At 44.2% G+C, this 26,119-nt stretch overlaps 1 protein-coding gene and 1 long non-coding RNA gene across 4 annotated transcripts; one reads left to right on the forward strand and one right to left on the reverse strand.

Moving 5' to 3' along the window:
- Positions 1-18,693: 18,693 nt before the first annotated feature.
- LOC125537344 (zinc finger A20 and AN1 domain-containing stress-associated protein 9) lies at positions 18,694-21,157 on the reverse strand. Of its 3 annotated transcripts, XM_048700654.1 has the most exons (4): positions 21,015-21,144; positions 20,760-20,843; positions 20,509-20,667; positions 18,694-19,382 (listed from the first exon to the last, which is right to left on the reverse strand). In XM_048700654.1, exons 3-4 carry the CDS (start codon positions 20,601-20,603, stop codon positions 18,890-18,892), a joined length of 588 nt encoding a protein of 195 aa, XP_048556611.1. In that variant the 5' UTR covers positions 20,604-20,667; positions 20,760-20,843; positions 21,015-21,144; the 3' UTR covers positions 18,694-18,889. The 3 variants fall into 3 exon arrangements, with proteins under 3 accessions (XP_048556611.1, XP_048556610.1, XP_048556612.1); XM_048700653.1 differs by having other exon boundaries at positions 20,509-20,843; XM_048700655.1 differs by lacking the exons at positions 20,509-20,667; positions 20,760-20,843 and having other exon boundaries at positions 21,015-21,157.
- Positions 21,158-21,441: 284 nt separating this feature from the next.
- LOC125537345 lies at positions 21,442-23,798 on the forward strand. The gene is made up of 3 exons (XR_007295811.1): positions 21,442-21,955; positions 22,032-22,117; positions 22,247-23,798. It is a non-coding gene; the product is annotated as an uncharacterized LOC125537345 (long non-coding RNA).
- The last annotated feature ends 2,321 nt before the right edge of the window (positions 23,799-26,119 follow it).

Below are 26,119 nucleotides of genomic sequence, written 5' to 3' on the forward strand. Positions count from 1 at the left end.
AAACTGGTGCCACATGACTTCGCTTTTCACCCAGTAGTTCATTGAGGTAGGTCTGAACCATATAACTTTGTCACCATCGTTTTACTTTATGTTGCTATGCTAAGTAGACGTGGATTGGGGAGTGATCATTGTGAGAGATGAGTGACAATGTAGTAAATAAGACCTAAGTTAAAAGAATGAACTACCTGGGCGGAAACTTGTGGGAATGGTGGCGAAGTACAGTGGGGCACACATGGAAAATCCATGGTGGTGCACCACTAGTGGACCGTCCGCTCAGGCTCAAAGAGATCAATCGTATTCTCACGTCTAGAAGCTTACGTGTGCAGCCACATGCCAATATGGGCTCTGGCTTAGTTGAGTAGTTAGTGTGCCCCCTTCCGGGATGGGCTAGCAGATGTAGAATGATGTAGGTGTACCGGCCCATCCGTGGGTTAAGGGGGAACATTTTCGAAAAGCTATGTCTCGATCTTCCGATCATGGAGGTGGTCGAGTCTTGTGGGGAAAAGTGCACAACCTCTGCAGAGTCTTCAACCTAATCGATTAGTCGTGTCCCCGGTTACGGACAACTTGAGCATCTAGTAGTGGAAATGTCGGGAGATCTCCTCACCTTTAATTAAACAGTTGGGTTTTAAATGAAACTTGGGGACGGATGGAGTTGGATTTGCCAACTCATCCTATGCAAATGTGTAGTAGTAGAATAACAATCTTTTCTAATAGGAAAAAACTAGCTTTATGCAAACAACTAAACTTAGAGCTTTCCACCAGCCAAACTGCATGTAAAAGTAGGTTCATTACACTATGATGTGACTTGCCAGTACATTTAATGTACTGACCCATTTGGCTGCAACTTATCACGTTGCAGATATATCCGACGAGGATTAAGGTGTGATAGGTCGATGTTCTACACTCAACCTTGCTCGTGGAGTTGGACTCATTTACTTCTTTGCTTCCGCAGTATTTGCTTATCGGCTTTATGCCCTATTTTGTAATAAATGTATTGCTCCTGGACTATCGATGTAATAAAGAGATGTGTGTTATTTCTGTTATTTCATCGAGTACTGTGTGTGCTAGCAAGTCGATCCAGGGACTAGCACGGTAAGCACAGAGACTTCGACTCGTACCGAGTCGGGTCGCTACAGGTAGGCATATTTTCCCCTCAGATCTGATAATTTTGGAGTCGCAAGGTTTGGATGTGATTCTGGGTATGGATTGGCTATCGATGTATGGATGAAACATCGATTGCGCCAGTAAGTCAATTTTGCTCACCATCCCAGAAGGAAGAAGGATCAAGTATGTATCCCGGCACGTGCCGATTAGGACTCAAGTAAATTCCTTATCAGGAGTTGTATAGGAGGAAGTACCAGTGGTGAGGGATTTCCCGAATGTATTTCCAGAAGAGTTGCCAGGCATGCCACCGGATAGAGACATCGAGTTTTTGATTGAGATTCTGCCAGGCACAGGGCCAATATCTAAGAGACCGTACAGGATGCCCGCACAGGATTTAGAGGAAATTAAGAAGCAGATTAAGGAGTTACTGGATAAAGGATATATTCGCCCAAGCTCGTCACCTTGGGGATCACCAGTACTTCTAGTGGAGAAGAAGGATGGATCGTTGAGGATGGTTGTTGATTATCGAGGATTGAATGAGGTGACGATCAAGAACAAGTACCCACTGCCGATGATCAATGATTTGTTTGATCAGCTGCAAGGAGCTAAGGTGTTTTCCAAGATCGATCTCCGATCAGGGTACCACTAGCTGAAGATTCGAGAGCAGGACATACCTAAGACAGATTTTACCATGAGGTACGGGCTATATGAGTATACCGTTATGTCATTTGGCCTGACTAACGCACCTGCCTATTTTACGAACATGATGAACAAGGTGTTTATGGAGTTTTTGGATAAGTTCGTTGTGGTGTTCATTGATGATATTCTGGTCTACTCGAAGAATGAAGAGGAGCATAAAGAGCATTTGCGTTTAGTACTTGGGAAGCTCAGAGAACATCAAGTGTACGCCAAGTTCAGCAAGTGTGAGTTTTGGTTGAAGGAAGTTGAATTCCTTGGACATGATATATCTGGAGAAGGAATAGCGGTAGACCCCACCAAAGATGTCACTGTGACAAATTAGGAGGCACCCACGTCAGTTGGAGAGATCCGGAGTTTTCTTGGACTCGCGGGATACTACCGGAGGTTCATTGAGAATTTCTCGAAGATTGCAAAGCCTATGACGGAGTTGTTAAAGAAGGCCACCAAGTTCAAATGGACTGAGGAATGTGAGGCCAGTTTTCAGGAGTTGAAGAAACGCTTGGTTACATCACCAGTGTTGATTCTGCCAGATCAACGCAAAGATTATGAAGTGTATTGTGACGCTTCTCGTCGAGGACTTGGAGCCGTACTTATGCAGGAGGGAAGAGTTGTTTCATATGCCTCACGACAGCTTAAACCCCATGAGTTAAATTATGCTACACATGATTTGAAGTTAGTAGCCGTAGTGCATGCGTTGAAGACTTGGAGACATTTTCTCATCGGAAACCATTGTGAGGTATACATGGATCACAAGAGTTTGAAGTATATCTTCACGCAGAAGGAGTTGAATCTCAAGCAGAGGAGATGGTTGGAACTCATTAAGGATTATGATATGAAGTTGCATTATCATCCCGGAAAGGCTAATGTGGTAGCCGATGCGTTGAGCCGCAAGAGTCATGTCAATACACTCATGACCGGAGAGTTACCCAAGGAGTTAGCAGAGGATCTTCGCGAGCTATGTTTGGAGATAGTTCCGAGAGGCTATGTAGCAGCATTGGAGATTCAGTCTACTTTGATGGATAATATCAGAGAAGCTCAGAAGACGGACAAGGAGATTGCCGAGATAAAGGAAAGGATGAGCAAAGGAAAGGCTAAAGGATTTCAGGAGCATGAGCACGATACCTTATGGTTCGAGGAACGTGTGTATGTGGCAAATGATCAGGAGATCAGGAAGCTGATTTTGCAGGAGGCCCATGATTCGCCATATTCGATTCACCCAGGAAATACTAAAATGTACCTGGATTTGAAGGATAGTTTCTGATGGACCGGAATGAAGAAGGATATTGTGGAGTATGTAGCAGTTTGTGATGTATGTCAGAGAGTGAAGGCAGAGCATCAGAAGCCAGCAGGATTGCTACAACCATTGCCGATACCAGAATGGAAGTGGGACAAGCTAGGCATGGATTTTATCACGGGATTGCCCAGGACTCGTTCAGGCTATGACTCGATATGGGTTGTAGTCGATCGTTTGACGAAAGTAGCTCATTTCATCCCAGTGAAGACCACTTACACCAGTGCTAAGTTGGCAAAGATATACATGACCAGGATCGTATGTTTGCATGGAGTTCCGAGGACCATTTTATCAGATAGAGGAACCCAGTTTACCTCAAAGTTTTGGAATCAGTTGCATGAAACTTTGGGAACCAGGCTAGAGTTCAGTACAGCTTTTCACCCACAGATAGATGGACAAACTGAGAGAGTCAATCAGATTTTGGAGGACATGTTGAGAGCTTGTGCACTAGATTATGGATCTAGTTGGGACGACAATTTTCCTTATACAGAGTTCTCTTACAACAGCAGCTATCAAGCCAGTTTGAAGATGGCCCCTTTCGAAGCATTGTACGGAAGGAGGTGCAGGACATCATTGTTGTGGGATGAAGTTGGAGACCGATAGTTGTTTGGACCAGATTTGATTAAAGAGTCTAAAGAGAAGGTTAAGCTGATTCACGATAGACTCAAAGTAGCCCAGTCCAGGAAGAAGAGTTATGCGGATTCTAAACGCAAGGAGATAGTTTACGAAGTTGGGGACAGAGTGTATCTTCGTGTATCACCACTTCGAGGAGTGAAGCGCTTTGGAGTTAATGGAGAGTTAGCACCAAGTTTTGTGGGACCATACAAAGTTTTGGAACGTATGGGGGAAGTTGCTTACAAGTTGTAATTGCCCGAAGGATTGTCAGGAGTTCACGATGTGTTCCACGTTTCTCAGTTGAAGAAGTGCCACACAGAGATGGCTGATATTCCTCTGAGAGATACAGTGCCACTGGAAGCGATTCAGTTGGATAGCGACTTGAGCAAAGGTGTCAATATTATCTATATAGAAATATCCTTAAACTAACTTTTATGTTAAACCAAAAAGAATATGAAGTGAATTACTAAGCTATTTCTTAAGAAGGTTTACAATTGTTTCCTTCTGTTGGCATTTACAATGTGTATTTCTCAAATGCTATGTAACTTTCTTTTGTTGGCATCTTTTTTTACTATTCACTTATCCTTGCTATGTTGCAAGCCCAGAACAATAATAACCATATCTATAACCTGGCTGCCAAGTGACAAGGAAATGTACATGACTACCAAAGGAAGGACATGGAGATTGTAAAACTGTGTGTGCGCCTATATGCTTGTGATGGCAAAAATCAAAACTGTAAAAGCAGTGACATATCTATCTATATAGTTACTGTAAAATAGAGTACTTACTCTATGCCTTAAAAAACTTCGTTTAATTGTCAAAAGAATTTTCTGACGGAAAAATAGTCATTTGTTGCGATCATGCCAATAGTATGTGTTACCTATTACTTTAAACAGTTTGTAGTTAAATCATGATCATAATGCAAACTAAAATATGACCCATGATAATCACACCTACACATCAATGTCTCTAGATACAGTAAGTGAATATCTAGAAGTAGTAACCTAAACAACATGATAATCACACCTACACATCATATAATGAACAATCCAGAAATTGCAGACCGTAGACCCACCTTAGTCTTCCATAGCACCTGATCTAGATTGTTGTTGCCGGATCGAAGAGTGATTTGTGGGCGCTAGTAATGTTGAACCATAAACGGACGGAGGTACGTAGCCATGGTGCACGGAGAATTAGGAGATTGAGTTCGAAACAAAAAGCTACTCCCTCCATTCCAAAACATAGTGCGTCTGCGCTTCCTGAGGTCCAACTTTGATCATAAATTTAACCAACGAGATCGACTGCAGTGAGAGAAAAAATTATATATTTGAAAACTTCTTTTAAAAACGAATTCACTAGTATAACTTTTGCTTCCGTCGTAGTCGGTCCCATTGGTTAAATTTATGGTCAAAGTTGAAGCACGGAAATAGATAAAGCACTATATTTTGGAGCGGATGGGAGTAGTAGATGTTGGGTTTCGTAGTAATTTCAAAAAAAATCCTACGCACACGCAAGATCATGGTGATGCATAGCAACGAGAGGGGAGAGTGTGATCTACGTACCCTTGTAGATCGACAGCGGAAGCGTTAGCACAACGCGGTTGATGTAGTCGTATGTCTTCACGGCCCGACCGATCAAGCACCGAAACTACGGCTCCTCCGAGTTTTAGCACACGTTCAGCTCGATGACGATCCCCGGACTCCGATCCAGCAAAGTGTCGGGGAAGAGTTCCGTCAGCACGACGGCGTGGTGACGATCTTGATGTTCTACTGTCGCAGGGCTTCGCCTAAGCACCGCTACAATATTATCGAGGACTATGGTGGAAGGGGGCACCGCACACGGCTAAGAATATGATCACGTGGATCAACATATGTCTCTGGGGTGCCTCTTGCCTCCGTATATAAAGGATCCAATGGGGGGGTGCGGCCGGCCCTAGTAGGAGGCGCGCAGGAGGAGTCCTACTCCTACCGGGAGTAGGACTCCCCTCCCTTTCCTTGTCCAAGTAGGAGAGGGGGAAGGAAGGGAGAGAGGAGAGGGGGGCGCCGCCCCTCCCTCCTTGTCCAATTCGGAGTAGGGGGAGAGGGGGCGCGCGGCCTGCCCTGGCAGCCCCTCCTCTTCTCCACTTTAGGCCCATGAGGCCCATTAACCCCCCGGGGGGTTCCGGTAACCCCCCCGATGCTCCGGTTTTATCCGAAACTTCCCCGGAACACTTCCGGTGTCCAAATATAGCCGTCGAATATATCAATCTTTATGTCTCGACCATTTCGAGACTCCTCGTCATGTTCGTGATCACATCCGGGACTCCGAACTAACTTCAGTACATCAAAACTCATAAACTCATAATATAACTGTCATCGAAACCTTAAGCGTGCGGACCCTACGGGTTCGAGAACAATGTAGACATGACCGAGACACGTCTCCAGTCAATAACCAATAGCAGAACCTGGATGCTCATATTGGCTCCCACATATTCTACGAAGATCTTTATCGGTCAGACCGCATAACAACATACGTTGTTCCCTTTGTCATCGGTATGTTACTTGCCCGAGATTCGATCGTCGGTATCTCAGTACCTAGTTCAATCTCGTTACCGGCAAGTCTCTTTACTCGTTTCGTAATACATCATCTCGCAACTAACTCATTAGTTGTAATGCTTGCAAGGCTTATGTGATGTGCATTACCGAGAGGGCCCAGAGATACCTCTCCGACATTCGGAGTGACAAATTCTAATCTCGAAATACGCCAACCCAACATGTACCTTTGGAGACACCTGTAGAGCACCTTTATAATCACCCAGTTACGTTGTGACGTTTGGTAGCACACAAAGTGTTCCTCCGGTAAACGGGAGTTGCATAATCTCATAGTCATAGGAACATGTATAAGTCATGAAGAAAGCAATAGCAACAAACTAAACGATCAAGTGCTAAGCTAACGGAATGGGTCAAGTCAATCACATCATTCTCCTAATGATGTGATCCCGTTAATCAAATGACAACTCATGTCTATGGTTAGGAAACATAACCATCTTTGATTAAACGAGCTAGTCAAGTAGAGGCATACTAGTGACACTCTGTTTGTCTATGTATTCACACATTGTATTATGTTTCCGGTTAATACAATTCTAGCATGAATAATAAACATTTATCATGATATAAGGAAATAAATAATAACTTTATTATTGCCTCTAGGGCATATTTCCTTCAGTCTCCCACTTGCACTAGAGTCAATAATCTAGTTCACATCGCCATGTGATTCAACACTAATAGTTCACATCACCGTGTGATTAACATCCATAGTTCACATTGTCATGTGACCTATACCCAAAGGGTTTACTAGAGTCAGTAATCTAGTTCACATCGTTTATGTGATTAACACCCAAAGAGTACTAAGGTGTGATCATGTTTTGCTTGTGAGATAATTTTAGTCAACGGGTCTGTCACATACAGATCCGTAAGTATTTTGCGAATTCTATGTCTACAATGCTCTGCACGGAGCTACTCTAGCTAATTGCTCCCACTTTCAATATGTATCTAGATCGAGACTTAGAGTCATCCAAATGTGTGTCAAAACTTGCATCGACGTAACTTTTTACGACGAACCTTTTTGTCACCTCCATAATTGAGAAATATTTCCTTATTCCACTAAGGATAATTTTGACCGCTGTCTAGTGATCTACTCTTAGATCACTATTGTACTCCCTTGCTTAACACAGTGTAGGGCATACAATAGATCTGGTACACATCATGGCATACTTTATAGAACCTATGGCTGAGGCATAGGGAATGACTTTCATTCTCTTTCTATCTTCTGCCATGGTCGGGCTTTGAGTCTTACTCAATTTCACACCTTGTAACACAGCCAAGAACTCTTTCTTTGACTGTTCCAATTTTTGAACTACTTCAAAATATTGTCAAGGTATGTACTCATTAAAAAAAACTTATCAAGCGTCTTGATCTATCTCTATAGATCTTGATGCTCAATATGTAAGCAGCTTCACCGAGGCCTTTCTTTGAAAAAATCCTTTCAAACACTCCTTTATGCTTTGCAGAATAATTCTACATTATTTCCGATCAACAATATGTCATACACATATACTTATCAGAAATGCTGTAGTGCTCCCACTCACTTTCTTGTAAATACAGGCTTCACCGCAAGTCTGTATAAAACTATATGCTTTGATCAACTTATCAAAGCGTATATTCCAACTCTGAGATGCTTGCACCAGTCCATAGATGGATCGCTGGAGCTTGCATATTTTGTTTAGCACATTTAGGATTGACAAAACCTTCTGGTTGCATCATATACAACTCTTCTTTAAATCCATTAAGGAATGTAGTTTTGTTTATCCATTTGCCAGATTTCATAAAAATGCGGCAATTGCTAACATGATTTGGACAGACTTAAGCATCGCTACGAGTGAGAAAATTTCATCGTAGTCAACACCTTGAACTTTGTCAAAAACCTTTTTCGACAAGTCTAGCTTTGTAGATAGTAACACTACTATCAGCGTCCGTCTTCCTCTTGAAGATCCATTTATTTTCTATGGCTTGCCGATCATCGGGCAAATCCATCAAAGTCCATACTTTGTTCTCATACATGGATCATATCTCAGATTTCATGGCCTCAAACCATTTCGCGAAATCTGGGCTCATCATCGCTTCCTCATAGTTCGCAAGTTTGTCATGGTCTAGTAACATGACTTCCAGAACAGGATTACCGTACCACTCTGGTGCGGATCTCACTCTGGTTTACCTACGAGATTCGGTAGTGACTTTATCTGAAGTTACATGATCATCATCATTAGCTTCCTTACTAATTGGTGTAGTAGTCACAAGAACAGATTTCTGTGATGAACTACTTTCCAATAAGGGAGCAGGTACAGTTACCTCATCAAGTTCTACTTTCCTCCCACTCACTTCTTTCGAGAGAAACTCCTTCTCTAGAAAGGATCCATTCTTAGCAACGAATGTCTTGCCTTCGGATCTGTGATAGAAGGTGTACCCAATAGTCTCCTTTGGGTATCCTATGACATATTTCTCCGATTTGGGTTTGAGCTTATTAGGATGAAACTTTTTCATATAAGCATCACAATCCCAAACTTTAAGAAACGACAACTTTGGTTTCTTGCCAAACCACAGTTCAGATTGTGTCGTCTCAACGGACTTAGATGGTGCCCTTTTAAACGTGAATGCAGTTGTCTTTAATGCATAACCCCAAACCGATAGTGTTAGATCGGTAAGAGACATCATAGATCGCACCATATCTAATAAAGTACGGTTATGATGTTCGGACACACCATTATGATGTGGTGTTCCAGGTGGCGTGAGTAGTGAAACTATTTCACATTGTTTTAACTGAAGGCCAGACTCGTAACTCAAATATTTTACCTCTGCGATCATATCGTAGAAACTTTTATTTTCTTGTTACGATGATTCTCCACTTCACTCTGAAATTCTTTGAACTTTTCAAATATTTCAGACTTGTGTTTCATTAAGTAGATATACCCATATCTTCTCAAATCATCTGTGAAGGTCAGAAAATAATGATACCCGCCACAAGCCTTAACACTCATCGGGTCTCATACATCAGTATGTATTATTTCCAATAAGTTAGTTGCTTGCTCCATAGTTCCGGAGAACGGCGTTTTAGTCATCTTGCCCATGAGGCATGGTTCGCAAGCATCAACTGATTCATAATCAAGTGATTCCAAAAACCCATTAGCATGGAGTTTCTTCATGCGCTTTACACCAATATGACCTAAACGGCAGTGCCACAAATAAGTTGCACTATCATTATTAACTTTGCATCTTTTGGTTTCAATATTATGATTATGTGTATTACTATGATCGAGATCCAACGAACTATTTTCATTGGGTGTGTAACCATATAAGGTTTTATTCATGTAAACAGAACAACAATTTATTCTCTTACTTAAATGAATAACCGTATTACAATAAACATGATCAAATCATATTCATGCTCAACGCAAAACACCAAATAACACTTATTCAGGTTCAACACTAATCCCGAAAGTATAGGGAGTGTGCGATGATGATCATATCAATCTTGGAACCACTTCCAACACACATCGTCACTTCACCCTTAACTAGTCTCTGTTTATTCTGCAACTCCCGTTTCGAGTTTAGCAACTGAACTAGTATCAAATACTGAGGGGTTGCTATAAACACTAGTAAAGTACACATCAATAACATGTATATCAAATATACTTATGTTCACTTTGCCATCCTTCTTATCTACCAACCATTTGGGGTAATTCCGCTTCCAGTTACCAGTCCCTTTGCAGTAGAAGCACTTAGTCTCAGGCTTAGGACCAGACTTGGGCTTCTTCACTTGAGCAGCAACTTGCTTGTTGTTCTTCTTGAAGTTCCACTTCTTCCCTTTGCCCTTTTATTGAAACTAGTGGTCTTGTCTACCATCAACACTTGATGCTCTTTCTTGATTTCTACCTTCATCGATTTCATCATCATGAAAAGCTCGGGAGTTGTTTTCATCATCCCTTGCATACTATAGCTCATCACGAAGTTCTACTAACTTGGTGATGGTGACTAGAGAATTCTGTCAATCATTATCTTATCTGGAAGATTAACTCCCACTTGATTCAAGCGATTGTAGTACCCAGACAATCTGAGCACATGCTCACTAGTTGAGCGATTCTCCTCCATCTTTTGGCTATAGAACTTGTTGGAGACTTCATATCTCTCAACTCGGGTATTTGCTTGAAATATTAACTTCAACTCCTGGAACATCTCATATGGTCCATGACGTTCAAAACGTCTTTTGAGGTCCCGATTCTAAGCCGTTAAGCATGGTGCACTAAACTATTAAGTAGTCATCATATTGAGCTAGCCAAACGTTCATAACGTCTGCATCTGCTCCTGCAATAGGTCTGTCACCTAGCGGTGCATCAAGGACATAATTCTTCTGTGCAGCAATGAGGATAAACCTCAGATCACGGATCCAATCCGCATCATTGCTACTAACATCTTTCAACACAATTTTCTCTAGGAACATATCAAAATAAACACAGGGAAGCAACAACGCGAGCTATTGATCTACAACATGATTTGCAAAATACTACCATGACTAAGTTCATGATAAATTTAAGTTCAATTAATCATATTACTTAAGAACTCCCACTTAGATAGACATCCCTCTAATCCTCTAAGTGATCACGTGATCCAAATCAACTAAACCATGTCCGATCATCACGTGAGATGGAGTAGTTTCATTGGTGAACATCACTATGTTGATCATATCTACTATATGATTCATGCTCGACCTTTCGGTCTCCGTGTTCCGAGGCCATATCTGTATATGCTTGGCTCGTCAAGTATAACCTGAGTATTCCACGTGTGCAACTGTTTTGCACCCGTTGTATTTGAACGTAGAGCCTATCACACCCAATCATCACGTGGTGTCTCAGCACGAAGAACTTTCGCAACGGTGCATACTCAGGGAGAACACTTCTTGATAATTAGTGAGAGATCGTATTAAAATGCTACCGTCAATCAAAGCAAGATAAGATGCATAAAAGATAAACATCACATGCAATCAATATAAGTGATATGATATGGCCATCATCATCTTGTGCTTGTGATCTCCATCTTCGAAGCACCGTCGTGATCACCATCGTCACCGGCGCGACACCTTGATCTCCATCGTAGCATCATTGTCGTCTCGCCAATCTTATGCTTCCACGACTATCGCTACCGCTTAGTGATAAAGTAAAGCATTACAGCGCGATTGCATTGCATACAATAAAGCGACAACCATATGGCTCCTGCCAGTTGCCGATAACTCGGTTACAAAACATGATCATCTCATACAATAAAATTTAGCATCATGTCTTGACCATATCACATCACAACATGCCCTGCAAAAATAAGTTAGACGTCCTCTACTTTGTTGTTGCAAGTTTTACGTGGCTGCTACGGGCTTAAGCAAGAACCAATCTTACCTACGCATCAAAACCACAACGATAGTTTGTCAAGTTGGTATTGTTTTAACCTTCGCAAGGACCGGGCGTAGCCACACTCGGTTCAACTAAAGTTGGAGAAACTGTCACCCACTAGCCACCTTTGTGCAAAGCACGTTGGGAGAACCGGTCTCGTGTAAGCGTACGCGTAATGTCGGTCCGGGCCGCTTCGTCCAACAATACCGCTGAACCAAAGTATGACATGCTGGTAAGCAGTATGACTTATATCGCCCACAACTCACTTGTGTTCTACTTGTGCATATAACATCAACACATAAAACCTAGGCTCTGATACCACTGTTGGGTTTCGTAGTAATTTCAAAAAATTCCTACGCACACGCAAGAACATGGTGATGCATAGCAACGAGAGGGGAGAGTGTGATCTACGTACCCTTGTAGATCGACAGCGGAAGCGTTAGCACAACGCGGTTGATGTAGTCGTATGTCTTCACGGCCCGACCGATCAAGCACCGAAACTACGGCACCTCCAAGTTTTAGCACACGTTCAGCTCGATGACGATCCCCGAACTCCGATCCAACAAAGTGTCGGGGAAGAGTTCCGTCAGCATGACGGCATGGTGACGATCTTGATGTTCTACTGTCGCAGGGCTTCGCCTAAGCACCGCTACAATATTATCGAGGACTATGGTGGAAGGGGGCACCGCACACGGCTAAGAATATGATCACGTGGATCAACTTGTGTCTCTGGGGTGCCTCTTGCCTCCGTATATAAAGGATCGGGAGTAGGACTCCCCTCCCTTTCCTTGTCCAAGTAGGAGAGGGGGAAGGAAGGGAGAGAGGAGAGGGGGGCGCCGCCCCTCCCTCCTTGTCCAATTCGGACTAGGGGGAGAGGGGGCGCGCAGCCTGCCCTGGCAGCCCCTCCTCTTCTCCACTTTAGGCCCATGAGGCCCATTAACCCCCCGGGGGGTTCCGGTAACCCCCCCCCCCCCCCGGTGCTCCGGTTTTATCCGAAACTTCCCTGGAACACTTCCGGTGTCCGAATATAGCCGTCCAATATATCAATCTTTATGTCTCGACCATTTCGAGACTCCTCGTCATGTCCGTGATCACATCCAGGACTCCAAACTAACTTCGGTACATCAAAACTCATAAACTCATAATATAACTGTCATCGAAACCTTAAGCATGCGGACCCTACGGGTTCGAGAACAATGTAGACATGACCGAACACGTCTCCGGTCAATAACCAATAGCGGAACCTGGATGCTCATATTGGCTCCTACATATTCTACGAAGATCTTTATCGGTCAGACCGCATAACAACATACGTTGTTCCCTTTGTCCATCGGTATGTTACTTGCCCGAGATTCGATCGTCGGTATCTCAATACCTAGTTCAATCTCGTTACCGGCAAGTCTCTTTACTCGTTCCGTAATACATCATCTCACAACTAACTCATTAGTTGCAATGCTTGCAAGGCTTATGTGATGTGCATTACCGAGAGGGCCCAGAGATACCTCTCCGACAATCGGAGTGACAAATCCTAATCTCGAAATACGCCAACCCAACATGTACCTTTGGAGACACCTGTAGAGCTCCTTTATAATCACCCAGTTACGTTGTGACGTTTGGTAGCACACAAAGTGTTCCTCCGGCAAACGGGAGTTGCATAATCTCATAGTCATAGGAACATGTATAAGTCATGAAGAAAGCAATAGCAACATACTAAACGATCGGGTGCTAAGCTAATGGAATGGGTCATGTCAATCAGATCATTCAACTAATGATGTGATCCCGTTAATCAAATAACAACTCTTTGTTCATGGTTAGGAAACATAACCATCTTTGATTAACGAGCTAGTCAAGTAGAGGCATACTAGTGACACTCTGTTTGTCTATGTATTCACACATGTATTATGTTTTCGGTTAATACAATTCTAGCATGAATAATAAACATTTATCATGATATAAGGAAATAAATAATAACTTTATTATTGCCTCTAGGGCATATTTCCTTCAGTAGATGCACGGGAAGACACAGTTGACCATGTAACTCATGTTCCCTGAAACGCGTAGTTGGCCGCGGTACAGTCACTGTTGCAGGTATTTCGGCACTGCTCACCCACCCGAGGTGCAAGAATTGCAAGCTTTTCTATAAGGGCATCTCCAACAGTTTGTATGTTAGCTTGTTGGTAAAATATGCCATGTCATTAACCAACACCTTAGCATACAATAACTCCAATGAATTATATCTAGTTTTCCCAATAGGATGTGAGATAATAAATAAGGTGCTCTCTCATTCTACATTGGAGCTTGTGCAAGGGTGTTGGTTCATGTACACGCAATCTTCCTCTCCTCCCTCATATATTGTATGACACATCATCAAAGATCCTATGTGGCAAAGTCTACCAAAAACTATCTTAAAACCATTGGAGATGCCTTAAATTGAAAAGAAAACCCAAATTGCGAAAAACTCTCGCAATAACGCTGCAACACATACTCCTGCTCCAACAACTGCCCACCTGCACCTTGCTGCAAGATGGGAATTGGAGTCACAGGAGCTTTTTGCCATGGCCTCATGAGAGGCGACCCGGCTGCTGACCAAGGGACGAACTCAGGGAAGATGCAGGCGAGGCTAGGCTAGTTTACCATGTCGGAGTATCGTATCGGAGCAGTAATGACCGCCGGCAATGGGTTGTACTATAACATCCCATTGAATGTTAAGCATTAGATCATCATTGCATATCATATTTTATTGCATTTTGTCTTGATCCTAAAAATTCTGCGCAACTCAAGGACCCACGGAGAGAGTTGGGAATTTCGTTATTTTCATATTTGAGTTTACTCGAATTTTGAAAAAGAGGATAGTTTGATTTTAATTATTTTCTCTTCGAATATTTCTTTTATAAAAATAAAAGAGAGAGAGGATAAAATGACTTCCTCAAAATAAAGAAATATTGGAGATTTAATATTAAAATCAAATATGATTTTTTTTATTTAGAGTTTTATCGCTATTTTATTTGAATTAGGAAAAATATGCGTTCTTCAAAATTGCATTAGAGTCCCAAATAAATGTTCACCTTGTCCGGTAGATTTTTAGAGGACGGGGAAAATTTATTTCAGGATTTTTGGAGTCAGTTTAGTATTTATTTTCTTCGTTTTCCTGCGCTGATTTATTTTAAAAAAAGTGGTCGAACCGACTTGGGCCGCCGTGGGCGACCCGGACTCCGCCTCGCCCCAGGCTTTATAAGCCCGCGACCCTGCCAGCCCCAGCCCACCCCAGCCGCCGCCGAACCCTAGCCGCGCCTCGAGCCCCGCGTCGCGCCTCGAGCCCCGCGCCGCCGCCGCCGTCGTCACCGCTGCCGCACCTCGCGCAGACGCCGCCATTTTTTTTCTTTGGTTTATTTTGGTAAACCCTAGATCTAGATCTGGTTTTTTTAAAATTTTTCGATTTATTTTTTTAGATTGGTTTTCCGTCGGTTTATTTATTTAGCGAACGCCCATTCGTTCGAACGGTTTTAACCGTTTAGCTGAAGACAGCGAACATTCGTTCGTTAGCCTGTTCGTCAGTTTTTCTTTTTCACGGATTTTTTGCGATTATTTTCGATCGTGATTTCTGATCCGATTTTCGTTTTAGTTTATTTTTTTGCTCGTTTATCGAAATCAGGCGATTCAAGCGCCTAGAGTTTTGTCTCGAAGCCCTCTTTCTGTTTAATCAACTTAAACAAGTTTTTGTTACTGTAAAATTTGACTTTAGTCCAGATTAGTAATCAAAGCTTGTTTCTTTCGCAGTTTGAGTTTCGTTGCTTCATTTGATTTGATTCTTTTTGCAAACCGGAGTTCTTAAGTTGAACTTTATGGTTAGATTTTCTTATTTGAGTTTTACCTGTGCATCTTTATTTGATTGCTTATTGTATGCTTATTTGTTTGCGATAGAGTACCCGGAGTGCGAAGCGTGCTACTACGAGTCTCTAGATTTCACGGATCATCAGCAAGGCAAGTAACACTTTGATCATACCTCTTTACTATCCAGTTTTATTGCATTAGATCAATCCTCAAACAATTGCATGATTAGGATCTGATTAATGTGGGTTTGGGAAGTAGATGAGGTAGTACATACTGTCCTGTTTATTACCAAACCTTTGGGAGTTATTTCTACGTTGCTTATATTGCTATGCTATGCTCGTAGACGTGGTTTGGGTTTGAGTGTATTCATGACAGATGTGAGTATTGTTAATTAATGGTTAACTTAAGGTGGCAACTTTAATACACATCTGGGTGGATTGAGGCACCTGGGGAACCCAGTGTTGCCTGTATTTTTGGAAATCCCGGGGTACCGTGTGATTCTCCTATGGACTGCCACCCAGGCTCAAAGGGATCATAAGATTATTCATGCTAGAAACTTCCGTGTGCAGCCACATGCCATTATGGGCTCTGGCATAGTTGAGTAAGTTGTGGGAAAACTTTCCATGATGGGCTAGCAGATGTAGGGGATTGTAGGTGTACAGGCCTATCTATCGGTTAAGGGGGCCTCATCGAAAAGACTGTGTCTCGATCATCCGTTTCTCAAACATTATGCAGTGCGAGAAATCCAACGGAGGAGATCGAGTCTTGTGGGGAAAAGTGCACAAACCTCTGCAGAGTGTACAAACTAATCATGGTTAGCCGTCTCCCCGGTTATGGACATCTTGAGTATCTAGTTCTTGGATTATCATGTGGATCTCATCACTCTTAATATAATTTGATTGAGTTTAATGATGATGCTTAATTTGGATTGAGTTGGGTGAACCTTCTCAATGTTTAACAACCACCATGATAGTTAAATAAAATGTATTCCTTTGTTGTAGGGAAAAATTTGCTTTCCGCAAAACATATTAACCATACAGCCTCCACCAGCCATATATGCATGTAGTGATAGCATTATTCTGTTCATTACTCTCTTGTGTTACATTGCGAGCATATTCCATGTGCTGACCCGTTTCGGGCTGCAACGCATCATGTTGCAGACTTTTCAGACGACGAGTAAGGAGTCATAGGTCGTTGTCTTTCACTCAGTGGTGTCGTTGGAGTTGATGGACTCACTTTATCTTCCAAGCCTTCCGCTATTATCGTATTAGATGGCCTTAAGCCATATTCATTGTAATAAGTTCTCTTTTGAGACATTCGATGTAATAAGTGTGTGATTGCTACTCTGTTATAAATGCTGAAGTACTGTGCATGTCAGCATTACCGATCCAGGGATGATACTGATGCACAGAGATTACACTGTTTGAGGTCTGGTCGCTACATGTACCAATCGAGTGAATTACATCTATAGTACTCAAACTTGACACTAGGGTTCACTTTCATCACTGTATCCAGGATGTGTCAGAATACGATCACTGAAGTTGCGTAAATGTGTCACTCTACGATCATTGCTACCGTATCCAACGTATTTCACTGATGTGGTATATGTTGACCTGTCCTAACAGTTGACTTGCTTACGTGGCAAGCTCATCCTTCTCATCTCTCTTCGCATCCGATGAATGAACCTGAGCACTGGCTGCCACGTATGCCCACCAGCCATGCAGGAGCCCGTGACGATGTACCACATGGCTGCTCGGCTCTCTTCTGTCAACAGCCTTTACTTCCCCACCACCCTTCTTCACGCCGTGTCGTCCCTGTTAAGGTGGAAGACCGCCCTACTTGAGCTCCTCTCGTGCGATGCCCCGCTCTTCATCGAGCAGTACGGCGGCTCGCTGCACCCGGGCGAGTTCGCCTTCTTCGACATGCTCCGAGATGACTACGGGGTCTGCTCGCACCTCAACCGCCTGCGCGCGCTCCGCCTCCTGGAAAGGCGGTTCCCCTCATGTGTACCTCATCTGCTTGCCTAGCTAGTGCGCCACAAAGAGCACTTCTCCCACCCGAGAACCTCCTGCGAGCGGCCAGCACTCACAGAGGCCATGTCGCCGCTGTCGCCGCAATTTACATCCCCTCCAGCATTGCCAAACTCATTTGTGGTGTTCAGAATACAGAGCAAGCCACCATGCGGGGCGACCTCTGTGCATTTCCCCGGCTCAATGGGAGGCATACGATGGTTAGGTTGTAGCCTCGCCGAACCCGTGGAGCTCGACACCGTCGCCCGGCGGCGGCAGAAAGAACAGGCGAACATGATGTTCCGCTGGGTGTAGCCATACGCGAGCAGTCCGACATCGTCGCAGCTCTCCGCGTCGACGCCGCCCAACTTGGCATCCGGCGTGGCGACTAGTACATCAACCGGGAGTATGCCTGCGATTGTGGGGGTGTGGCTGGACGAGAGGTGGGAAAGAACATGTTGGACAGCCACGTAAGGCAGGTGGAAGGCCTATGTTGACAAAATCGCAAACATGGTGTCGATCGGCGCCACGCACCCGTGCACTTGCAAACATGGCGCCGGCAGTCGGCCAACGACGCCGATGAACTTCAAGTTGGGCGTGGCGCGCGAGTTGGGGATTCAAGTTAGCATCGTTCATGGACCACACGAGGCTTCGGGAGCTCTAGAACGAGGCGCTGGAGAGCTACAGCAGCGGCTGGAGCTCGGCGTGCTGTTCAACGGTGAACGCAGATAAGACGTTCGACAGAATTTTAGAGAGGAGTGGCAGTAGAGAGTGAGGAGTATTTGCCACGTTCGACAGAATTTTAGAGAGGAGTGGCAGTAGAGTGAAGAGTATTTGCCACATCAGCGAAATACAAAGGATACGGTACTGGAGGAGTATTTGCCACGTCAGCAAAATACAAAGGATACGATACTGGTGACCGTAGAGTGACACGTCCTGGCAACCTCGGTGACCGTATTTTGACCTTTCCTAAATACAGTGACCAAAGTGAACCCTAGGATCAAGTTCAAGTACTATAGATGTAGTTTACTCGTCCCAATCCCACGGAAGGAAGCCATTGTCTGACACACCATTGTCTGACACACAGTAAAATGCAGCGAGACGATTTCCTGAGCTTAGAAACTTTACTGATAAGCAAGGAGCAATAAGCAATATAAGAAACGAACAGCTAAAACAATAGAATTTTATATATTTACATTATTTCATTTCATTCTTAATGGAGAGAAGCGAACCATGAAGGAGAAGGATAGACACAATTGAGACCCTAGCAACCTAGTCCAGACCAGAAGAAACCTACTGATTCAAGTAAAGACGAATCCGGCACCACCACGAATAGCAAGCAAATGAACCCAGTGTGATTATCAATCATATCTTGTTGATCTTCTCGGCTATCACAACAGGGTTCTGCTTGGCAATCTGCTCCCGGCCAGCCTTCTTGTAGTCGAAAGTGCATTCGTGGGAGTCAGCGTAGCGGTGCATGGAGCAGAATGTTCCCCCGCACCGGCACTGGAAACCGGTCAAGCCTACCTTCTTGCGGCATGAAAGACATCTGTTGCTGGGCGGCTTTGGAGGCTCCTGTGCTGCTTGGCTATCAGCTACAGCCACGGCTGGTACTTCATCTGCCTTTGCTTGCTCCAAGGTCACACTGGAAGATGATGCCACTGAGAACACCTTCTCCACTACAGGGGCAGCCATTGTCGTGGCCTTAATGAAGTCCCTGTAGCACTTGGAGCACATGTTGTTCGTCATGCTGCTACCGAAGAAGCCGCAGTTGTTTACACACAATATTGGTGCCTCAGGTGTTTGGACAGTCTCCTCAGACTCCTTCCAGCTCTCTTGTGCCATTGCTGCCAACGGGCTGCAGGCACAGAAGTATGACAACTCGTTACCAAGAAATGGTGATGCAAAAATACCAACAGCACGGGTAACAAGCATAAAAAATATACATTATGAGGATCATAGGTGAATCCAATGTTGGTGCACAGGCGGCTGTAAAGAAGAAATTGCTACATATTTTTATTTAAAAGCAATAATAGCCCAAATATGTGATCCTGGTTCAGGCCGTAAGCTAAACTGCTAAAGAACTACTGCAACCATGAAAGCACAAGGCATGTATGCATGACGGCCCTGCTCTCAAGCTACATAGTTTTGGATTAGGCCTCCTTTGGTTTGGAGGAATTTCATAGGAATTCTAGAGGATAGGATTCTTATAGGATTTTTTCCTTTAGAGCCCTTTGGTTCATAGGAATGGATTCCTATTCCTATATAGGATTGGTTCCTATCCTCCACATTTCATAGGAAAATAAAAATGAGCCTAGACTCAATGGAAAAATTCCTTTGGTGTCAACCAAATGACATCTTGTTTCCTATTCCTACTCATAGGATTTGAGATACATGTCATCTCATTTCCTACAAGATTCCTATTCCTACGATAATCCTATCCTATGAACCAAAAGAGGCCTTAATCAGTTCATAAGTCAAGCAGGGAATCCATAGACTTTCCTGACTATGGCAGTTGGCATACATTCAGATTAGATTTTTCTAGGTGTGCAAGTGGCATTTTAGACAGACACACAGAAAATTATATATAAGATTAAAAATCACTGTCCATGATTCTTCCTGACCAGACTACACCCTATTAGCACATAGGTACCACTAGAAACTAGATTGGACTTTAAACAGATTCATATTAGAGTGTGCAATTCCTGCATAACAAGATCACAGGTGAAAGCATGATATTCCAATGCCTTGTCTGGTATGCTATGTGAATGACCAATCTTTTTTTATCTCATCCTTAATTCCTTTGTCCACATAATTATTCTAGACCTTTGGTTTATAACTTTATCCATCATGTCGCACAGTCATATAAAAGCCGGGTCAAGGAAGGCACGGAGCTGGATGAAGCAACAAATCCTTTCCCGGAGCATAAGTCAAGCAATCCAATTTCTTGCCGGGACCTTGGACCTCATGTCTAAGCAACTGACCTTCGAGGATCTTCCAATGACAAGACATGGGTCTCATAGGGCGGCCGGTGGTAGCCAGCAGAGGCCTCAATGCATTCATTTTGATCATTATCCATCGAATCACCTGCTCCCCTTTGTGCTGTTCGAATCCAAAAGACCAATCACCTTCCCTGCACCGGTCTGGTCCCCAATCTATAAATTCACACGCCGGCGCAAATCACCACAAAAAATTGAACGGAAAGTCAACCGCCTCCTCTAAACTAGACACCCACCACGACGATTACGTCGCACACGGAGGCGGACGCGCAAATCAAACCATAGCCGAAGAATCCTACCAACCGAAGATGAAACAATTCCTGCGCAGATCCAGCGACACCGAATCCAAAATTAAAAAGAAAAATCCTCCAACGAGAAAAGCACGGCAACGCGCGCATCAGGAGCGAACAGACGCCGGATCGGCGGCGCGGCCTCCGGCGACCGGATCTGGGGCGGTGGAAGGAGGAGACGGGCGGCGGGCACCAACTAACCTGTGGGCGAGACGGCACGCGACTTTCCTCCAACGGAGAAGTTTTTCTTTTTCCCAGGGGCCTGCGCGTCGACGAGGAAGAGGAAGGGGCAGGGCGATATTGCGTTTCGTTGTGAGGCGGTGTGGGCGCGCGTGTTATAAAGGCCCAGGCTTTCTCGATTCCACGCTCCCATTTCCTTTAATCTCTCCAGATTCATAATTACTTAAAGAAAAGCAATCTCTTTTTTAGCGTAACCAGTATTTTGTATATCTTTCCCTACTAATAAAGCGCTTAGTGCTTCTGGTCGTACGCCATCGGTGTTTTTCAGAAAAGTCACTCCGTTTCTAGAAATTTAACCCGCACTCCTTTTTTAAGTGGCTAATTTGAGATAACGTTTCGATTTTTCAAAAGGCCCTGTATTTTGCTATATTCAACCCGCGGTCCATATGTCTATGTCTGGGGACCGGATCAATGTGGGCAGGCGGCGACTCGAGCGGCGTTGGGACGGCGGCGGCGACTGGAGCTTGCAGGGGCTGGATCCGTGCGCGGCAGGGACTGGGGAGGCGGATACAGAGGCGGAGGTCGCCGGAGCGCGGATTCCCGGGCGGATCCATGGCATCTACGGTCCTAGGCAGAAAGGAGACGGGGAGGTGAGGAAGAGAAGAAGGAAGAAAGGAGGGGCGGTGCTGCGACCTAGGCAGGAGCTCACCGGAGTCAGGCGGAAGCGGGAGACGGAGGGATCCGACGTGGTGGCGCGAAGTCCTTGCAGGTGGAGGCGGTCCTTCATGGCTGGCAGGGAGATCTCCAAGGCCATGGCGGGTGTTGAGCAACGTAGGAGAGGTGCCCTCCGTGGGGATGGGGAAAGATTGTCTACAGCAAGAGCGGGCAATGGAGGTGGAAGTATGGAGAAGGATGGGACGATGTTCTTGCACTACTGCGATGGAGGGAAGGCGAATTGAGTGGTAGGTGGATGCTTTATGCTTTCTGAACTATGTGAGTGCAATCTGATTCATTTAATCTGAGTTAATGTAGTTTCAGATACCAAAAGGATTGTACAGTCAGACTGAATGACATTACGACTGAATTACCTTGCATCAGGTAATCTTGTGTTATATTGGCATCAGGTAATCTTCTGGCATTATGACTGAATTACATTTGCTACTGGTTTTATCTGCTGCTCATATTGTGCAGCTTATCTTGTTCTTCTATACACAGTTCAGATTGATGTTCTGAAGATTGAAATGTGTCTGCAGTGTCTTGGGCAGCCGAGCTCTTCCTAGGAGTAGTCACTTCATGTCCATCTAGGGCATCCAATCATCCATCTTGCTGGTCCAGAATTTGTATAAGACTGAACTATGTAAGGTTCCATTGTCTTGCAATGGAGCCGAGGAGAGCCTCCCTTGTTTTCTAAAAGAAAAAGAATTAAGTATCATTTCCTCGTCTCAGGTAAGCAAGAGAATATCGGCGCACATATTCTAAGACTGTCTCCAATATTGTTCGATTTGGAGCTCTTAGGTGAAAGTTCACCAAAATGAATCACAATGCAAATGGTCCAATCCCTTTTTATTTTCGTGGAGCCGTTGTACATTGATTTTTGCCTCAACTGCTCCATAACAATCATATCGCTTGCTGGTGTAGCCATCTATCTCAGAGCAGCAGTTGGCAAACCAAATCCAAGGTGCAATCTTTTTCCGGTAACTAATATAGTGGCATATACCATATAGTATTGTCTTAAAAACATGCATAATTGGTCATACCTATCATACCAATCTTAGAACATGTTTTGAATTCAGGTAAACTTAGGAACATGTATCTTGGTAGTTCGAACTTGAACTCTATTTGGTCCTAATAAGGCGATATGGTTACATAGCTGGTTGACATATGCACAATCATTTTTTAAAGAAACAGAAATAAATAGATTCAACATTGAATTAGTAGAACATGATGGTGTGTCCTGTTCCATCCGTCCCTGGCTCGTTAACATCGAAGGTGCCGTCTGCTGTGGTCATCAGAGGCGTAGCTGCCCGTACTCATCACAAGTTGTTGGCACTGGATTTATTATGTAAACTCAATGATTTTGCTTGCTAGATTTTTTTCAATTTTTGACCCACATGAGGAGTATTGCGAGGGCCTGGACAAACTTGATTAAATTAGTTTCTATTTTGGTATAGGTGGGACCATCACTTTGGGATGTTTTTCCAATCTGTCATGTGCAATTGTGCATGATGATCCTAATTGTATATGTTGGACATATTAGTGTTGAGTATATGTTGAACGCATGATTGTTAAACCACTATAATATGTATAGCCCGTTGCAACGCACGGGCTGGAGGAGAAGAGGTAGGGAAAAGAAGGACGTGGGAAGAAGGAAGGGTGCGGCAGGGGCGCGGCGGTGCGAGAGCGCTGGTCTTGTGCGCATGGAGCACCTCTCCTTGGGCGGTTGCGCTGGTTGGTTCGGCACGCAAACGCCCACCTTGCCCACGTCCGACAACTCATCGCCGGCGCGGAAGACATGGACTCCTACCACAGGGAGCTCGCATGCCCTGCAACTGCTGGAACTGGCTGAAGGTCATCCCGCATCTTCGACTTCATCCTTTCCTGCGCCCTCCTCCATCCACGACCTCTGGTACACTACTTCTCCTCCCTCCCCTCTCCTTCCAATTCCACCACGTAATTTCTCTGTTCGCGGTCTCGGCAATCCTGAATTTGGCTTGCTTCCCCTTCCTAGCCAATACTCCCTCGGTTCTTAAATATAAGTCTTTTTAGATATTCTAATTTGAACTATAAAATGAGTGAATCTACACTCTAAAATATGTCTAAATACATCCGTATGTAGCCTATATTGAAATCTCTAAAAGTCTTATATTTAGAAACGAAGGGAGTACCAACTAGGCCTTATGCTGCTCTCAGCTCGAGCTCCACAAGCACGTTACTCCAGGTCTTCGTCCTCGAGGTATGGGACTTACACTACCTCTCTGCACCAGTCGATGGCCCTGGACCAGCTGTCCCAATGGCCTTGTCACCTCCCTCGATCCCTCATGTTTCCTTCTACGATGTAACAGATATAGCAATTTTTTGATTTGTTGAGAGATAAATGTGCCGCAATGTAAATAGGCTATGCTAGGAGTTCAGTTGCCCAGGGAACGATAATCTGTCCATGATACTCTGACTGAACCTATTTTCAGCATCACCACTAATGTTTTCAGATGTCACCTTCTGAAGTTGCTTCATTGTTGACGAGCTAATGTCTTATGCAACCCCGCCATCTACAATTTGCCAGTCAGAAGGTGACCTGAAGCTTAAAATAGAGAAAATGACCATGAGCTCTGGCAAGTAAGAGATTTTCTATATCGAGATGCCTTAGGCTCATAGTCCCCTTTCTGTTGTCTACGTCCTTGCTCATTGGTTAATTCGGACCAACAGTTTGTCCAGCATGATCAATCTATGTTACTTTTCTGAGTTTAGATTGTTGCCCCTTAGAAAGTTTTGACTCAATGCATCAGAATGGTTTCTTTGTTGTTTTATGTGGATATGGATTCTGGTCATATTTTTACGCATTAAGGATTTTGAGTGCGAGCTATGTAGTCACTGAAACCTAATGTGTACAGTGTGTACATGTAGCTAATGTATTTGATTCTAAAATAAAACATACTTTTCTTTGGATTGTGTTCTTCAGATTGCATACATGCATACACCATGTTTCTGTTTTGGTACCAGTAAAAAAAAGTTTATTTGGAGAACGATCGAGCAGTAATTCCCATCTGGAGGCAAAGAGCATCCTCCTTGCGCCGGTGCACTGGATGACTACATCATACCACTTCTCTTAACCTGCGACTGGCTATCTGCTATGGGCATAAGGTTCTGATTACACAACATCAAGGTTTGACCAATGTACTCATTTGATCTGAAATTAGATTATATAAGGGTTATCAAATTGTCAGAGATTCGAGCCCAACGATAAGAAGCATTTGGAGCTGCAAATGTGACATTTATTTCTTGAAATACCTACATCTTGTATTATGACTGGTTGTTCTTTTTGCAGGGCTTGATATATAGGTATGGAAACAGAGGTTGCTGGATGTTAACTGGTAATCACAATGTATCAGTATTGATTATATGCTATTGTTTTTCTGGATTCAAAGTAGTACATTTTTGGGTAGAAAGACAATACGACCTTTGTCTCTGATGTAATCAATTTGCACTCAGTACGGTTGTGTTCCATCCGGCAGGCTTCCTGCACATGCAATAATTTGATTAAGGATGACACAAATTTGGGAAGCATGTTGCTGTACTTGCGAATAAGCTAAACTGACAATGGCAATGGCGCATGAAACGTCATGATGCAGAGCAGGATGGGTATCAACCAGGACATGGTGAGGAATTAAAGACATACATAATCATTTCGTTATTTTTTCTGGGTGTATCCCGTTGCAACGCACGAGCAACTTTCCTAGTACTATACCTATATATTTAGGGAAACGTTTCTGTGCGACGCGCCGGCCGAGCATTGGGCCGGTCGTGCCACGTGCGTTCAATCACAACAAATCGTACGTCTCGGACTTGATACGTGGAGCTGGGACCATGCACCGCGCCTCCCCTCCTCTCCTTATCTCTTCACCCCCTCGGAGGATCTATCCACTCACTCTTCCTGGTCCCCTTCTTCCAATCGCTGAAGCGCACCGCTGCCATGGAGTCCGACAACGCCGGTGACCTCCTCTAGCCCGACGACCTCCACATCCCACATCCCAACCTCTCTCACTCTTCTTCCTAGCCCGACGACCTCCACTCCGTTTCGGACACCGGTGATGCGCTACCTACCGCCTAACCCGGAGCTGAAACCGGCACCGCGAGGTGTTGCAACCCGCCGCCGGCGATGCTGGAATCAACCATCAAAAAGCTACAACCGGGCGCCATAGCTGCAATCGGGCAAAGAAAAAGCTGGAACTGTCCGCTGGCAGAGGTACAACCAGCAAGCAAAAGAGCTGTAATCACGGCGCTTGCGAGCTACAACGACAACAGGGGGATGCAACGGTGCTGGAACCAGTAGAAGGAGATGCTGGAACTAGCAGTAACTATCCATGGCAGGTGTTGCAACCGTAATTGCCGGAAGCTGGAACCGGCTTTTG

The sequence above is a fragment of the Triticum urartu genome, chromosome 2, assembly GCF_003073215.2.
Source record: "Triticum urartu cultivar G1812 chromosome 2, Tu2.1, whole genome shotgun sequence".
In the NCBI taxonomy this organism is placed as follows: domain Eukaryota; kingdom Viridiplantae; phylum Streptophyta; class Magnoliopsida; order Poales; family Poaceae; genus Triticum; species Triticum urartu.

Bases quoted from the DNA above. Each gene is read 5' to 3' on its own strand.
- LOC125537344 (XM_048700654.1), bottom strand. From the start codon at position 20,603: ATGGATAATGATCAAAATGAATGCATTGAGGCCTCTGCTGGCTACCAC. The intron at 19,383-20,508 runs GTCAGTTGCTTA...CTGTGCCTGCAG, and splicing joins TCATTGGAAGATCCTCGAAG to CCCGTTGGCAGCAATGGCAC.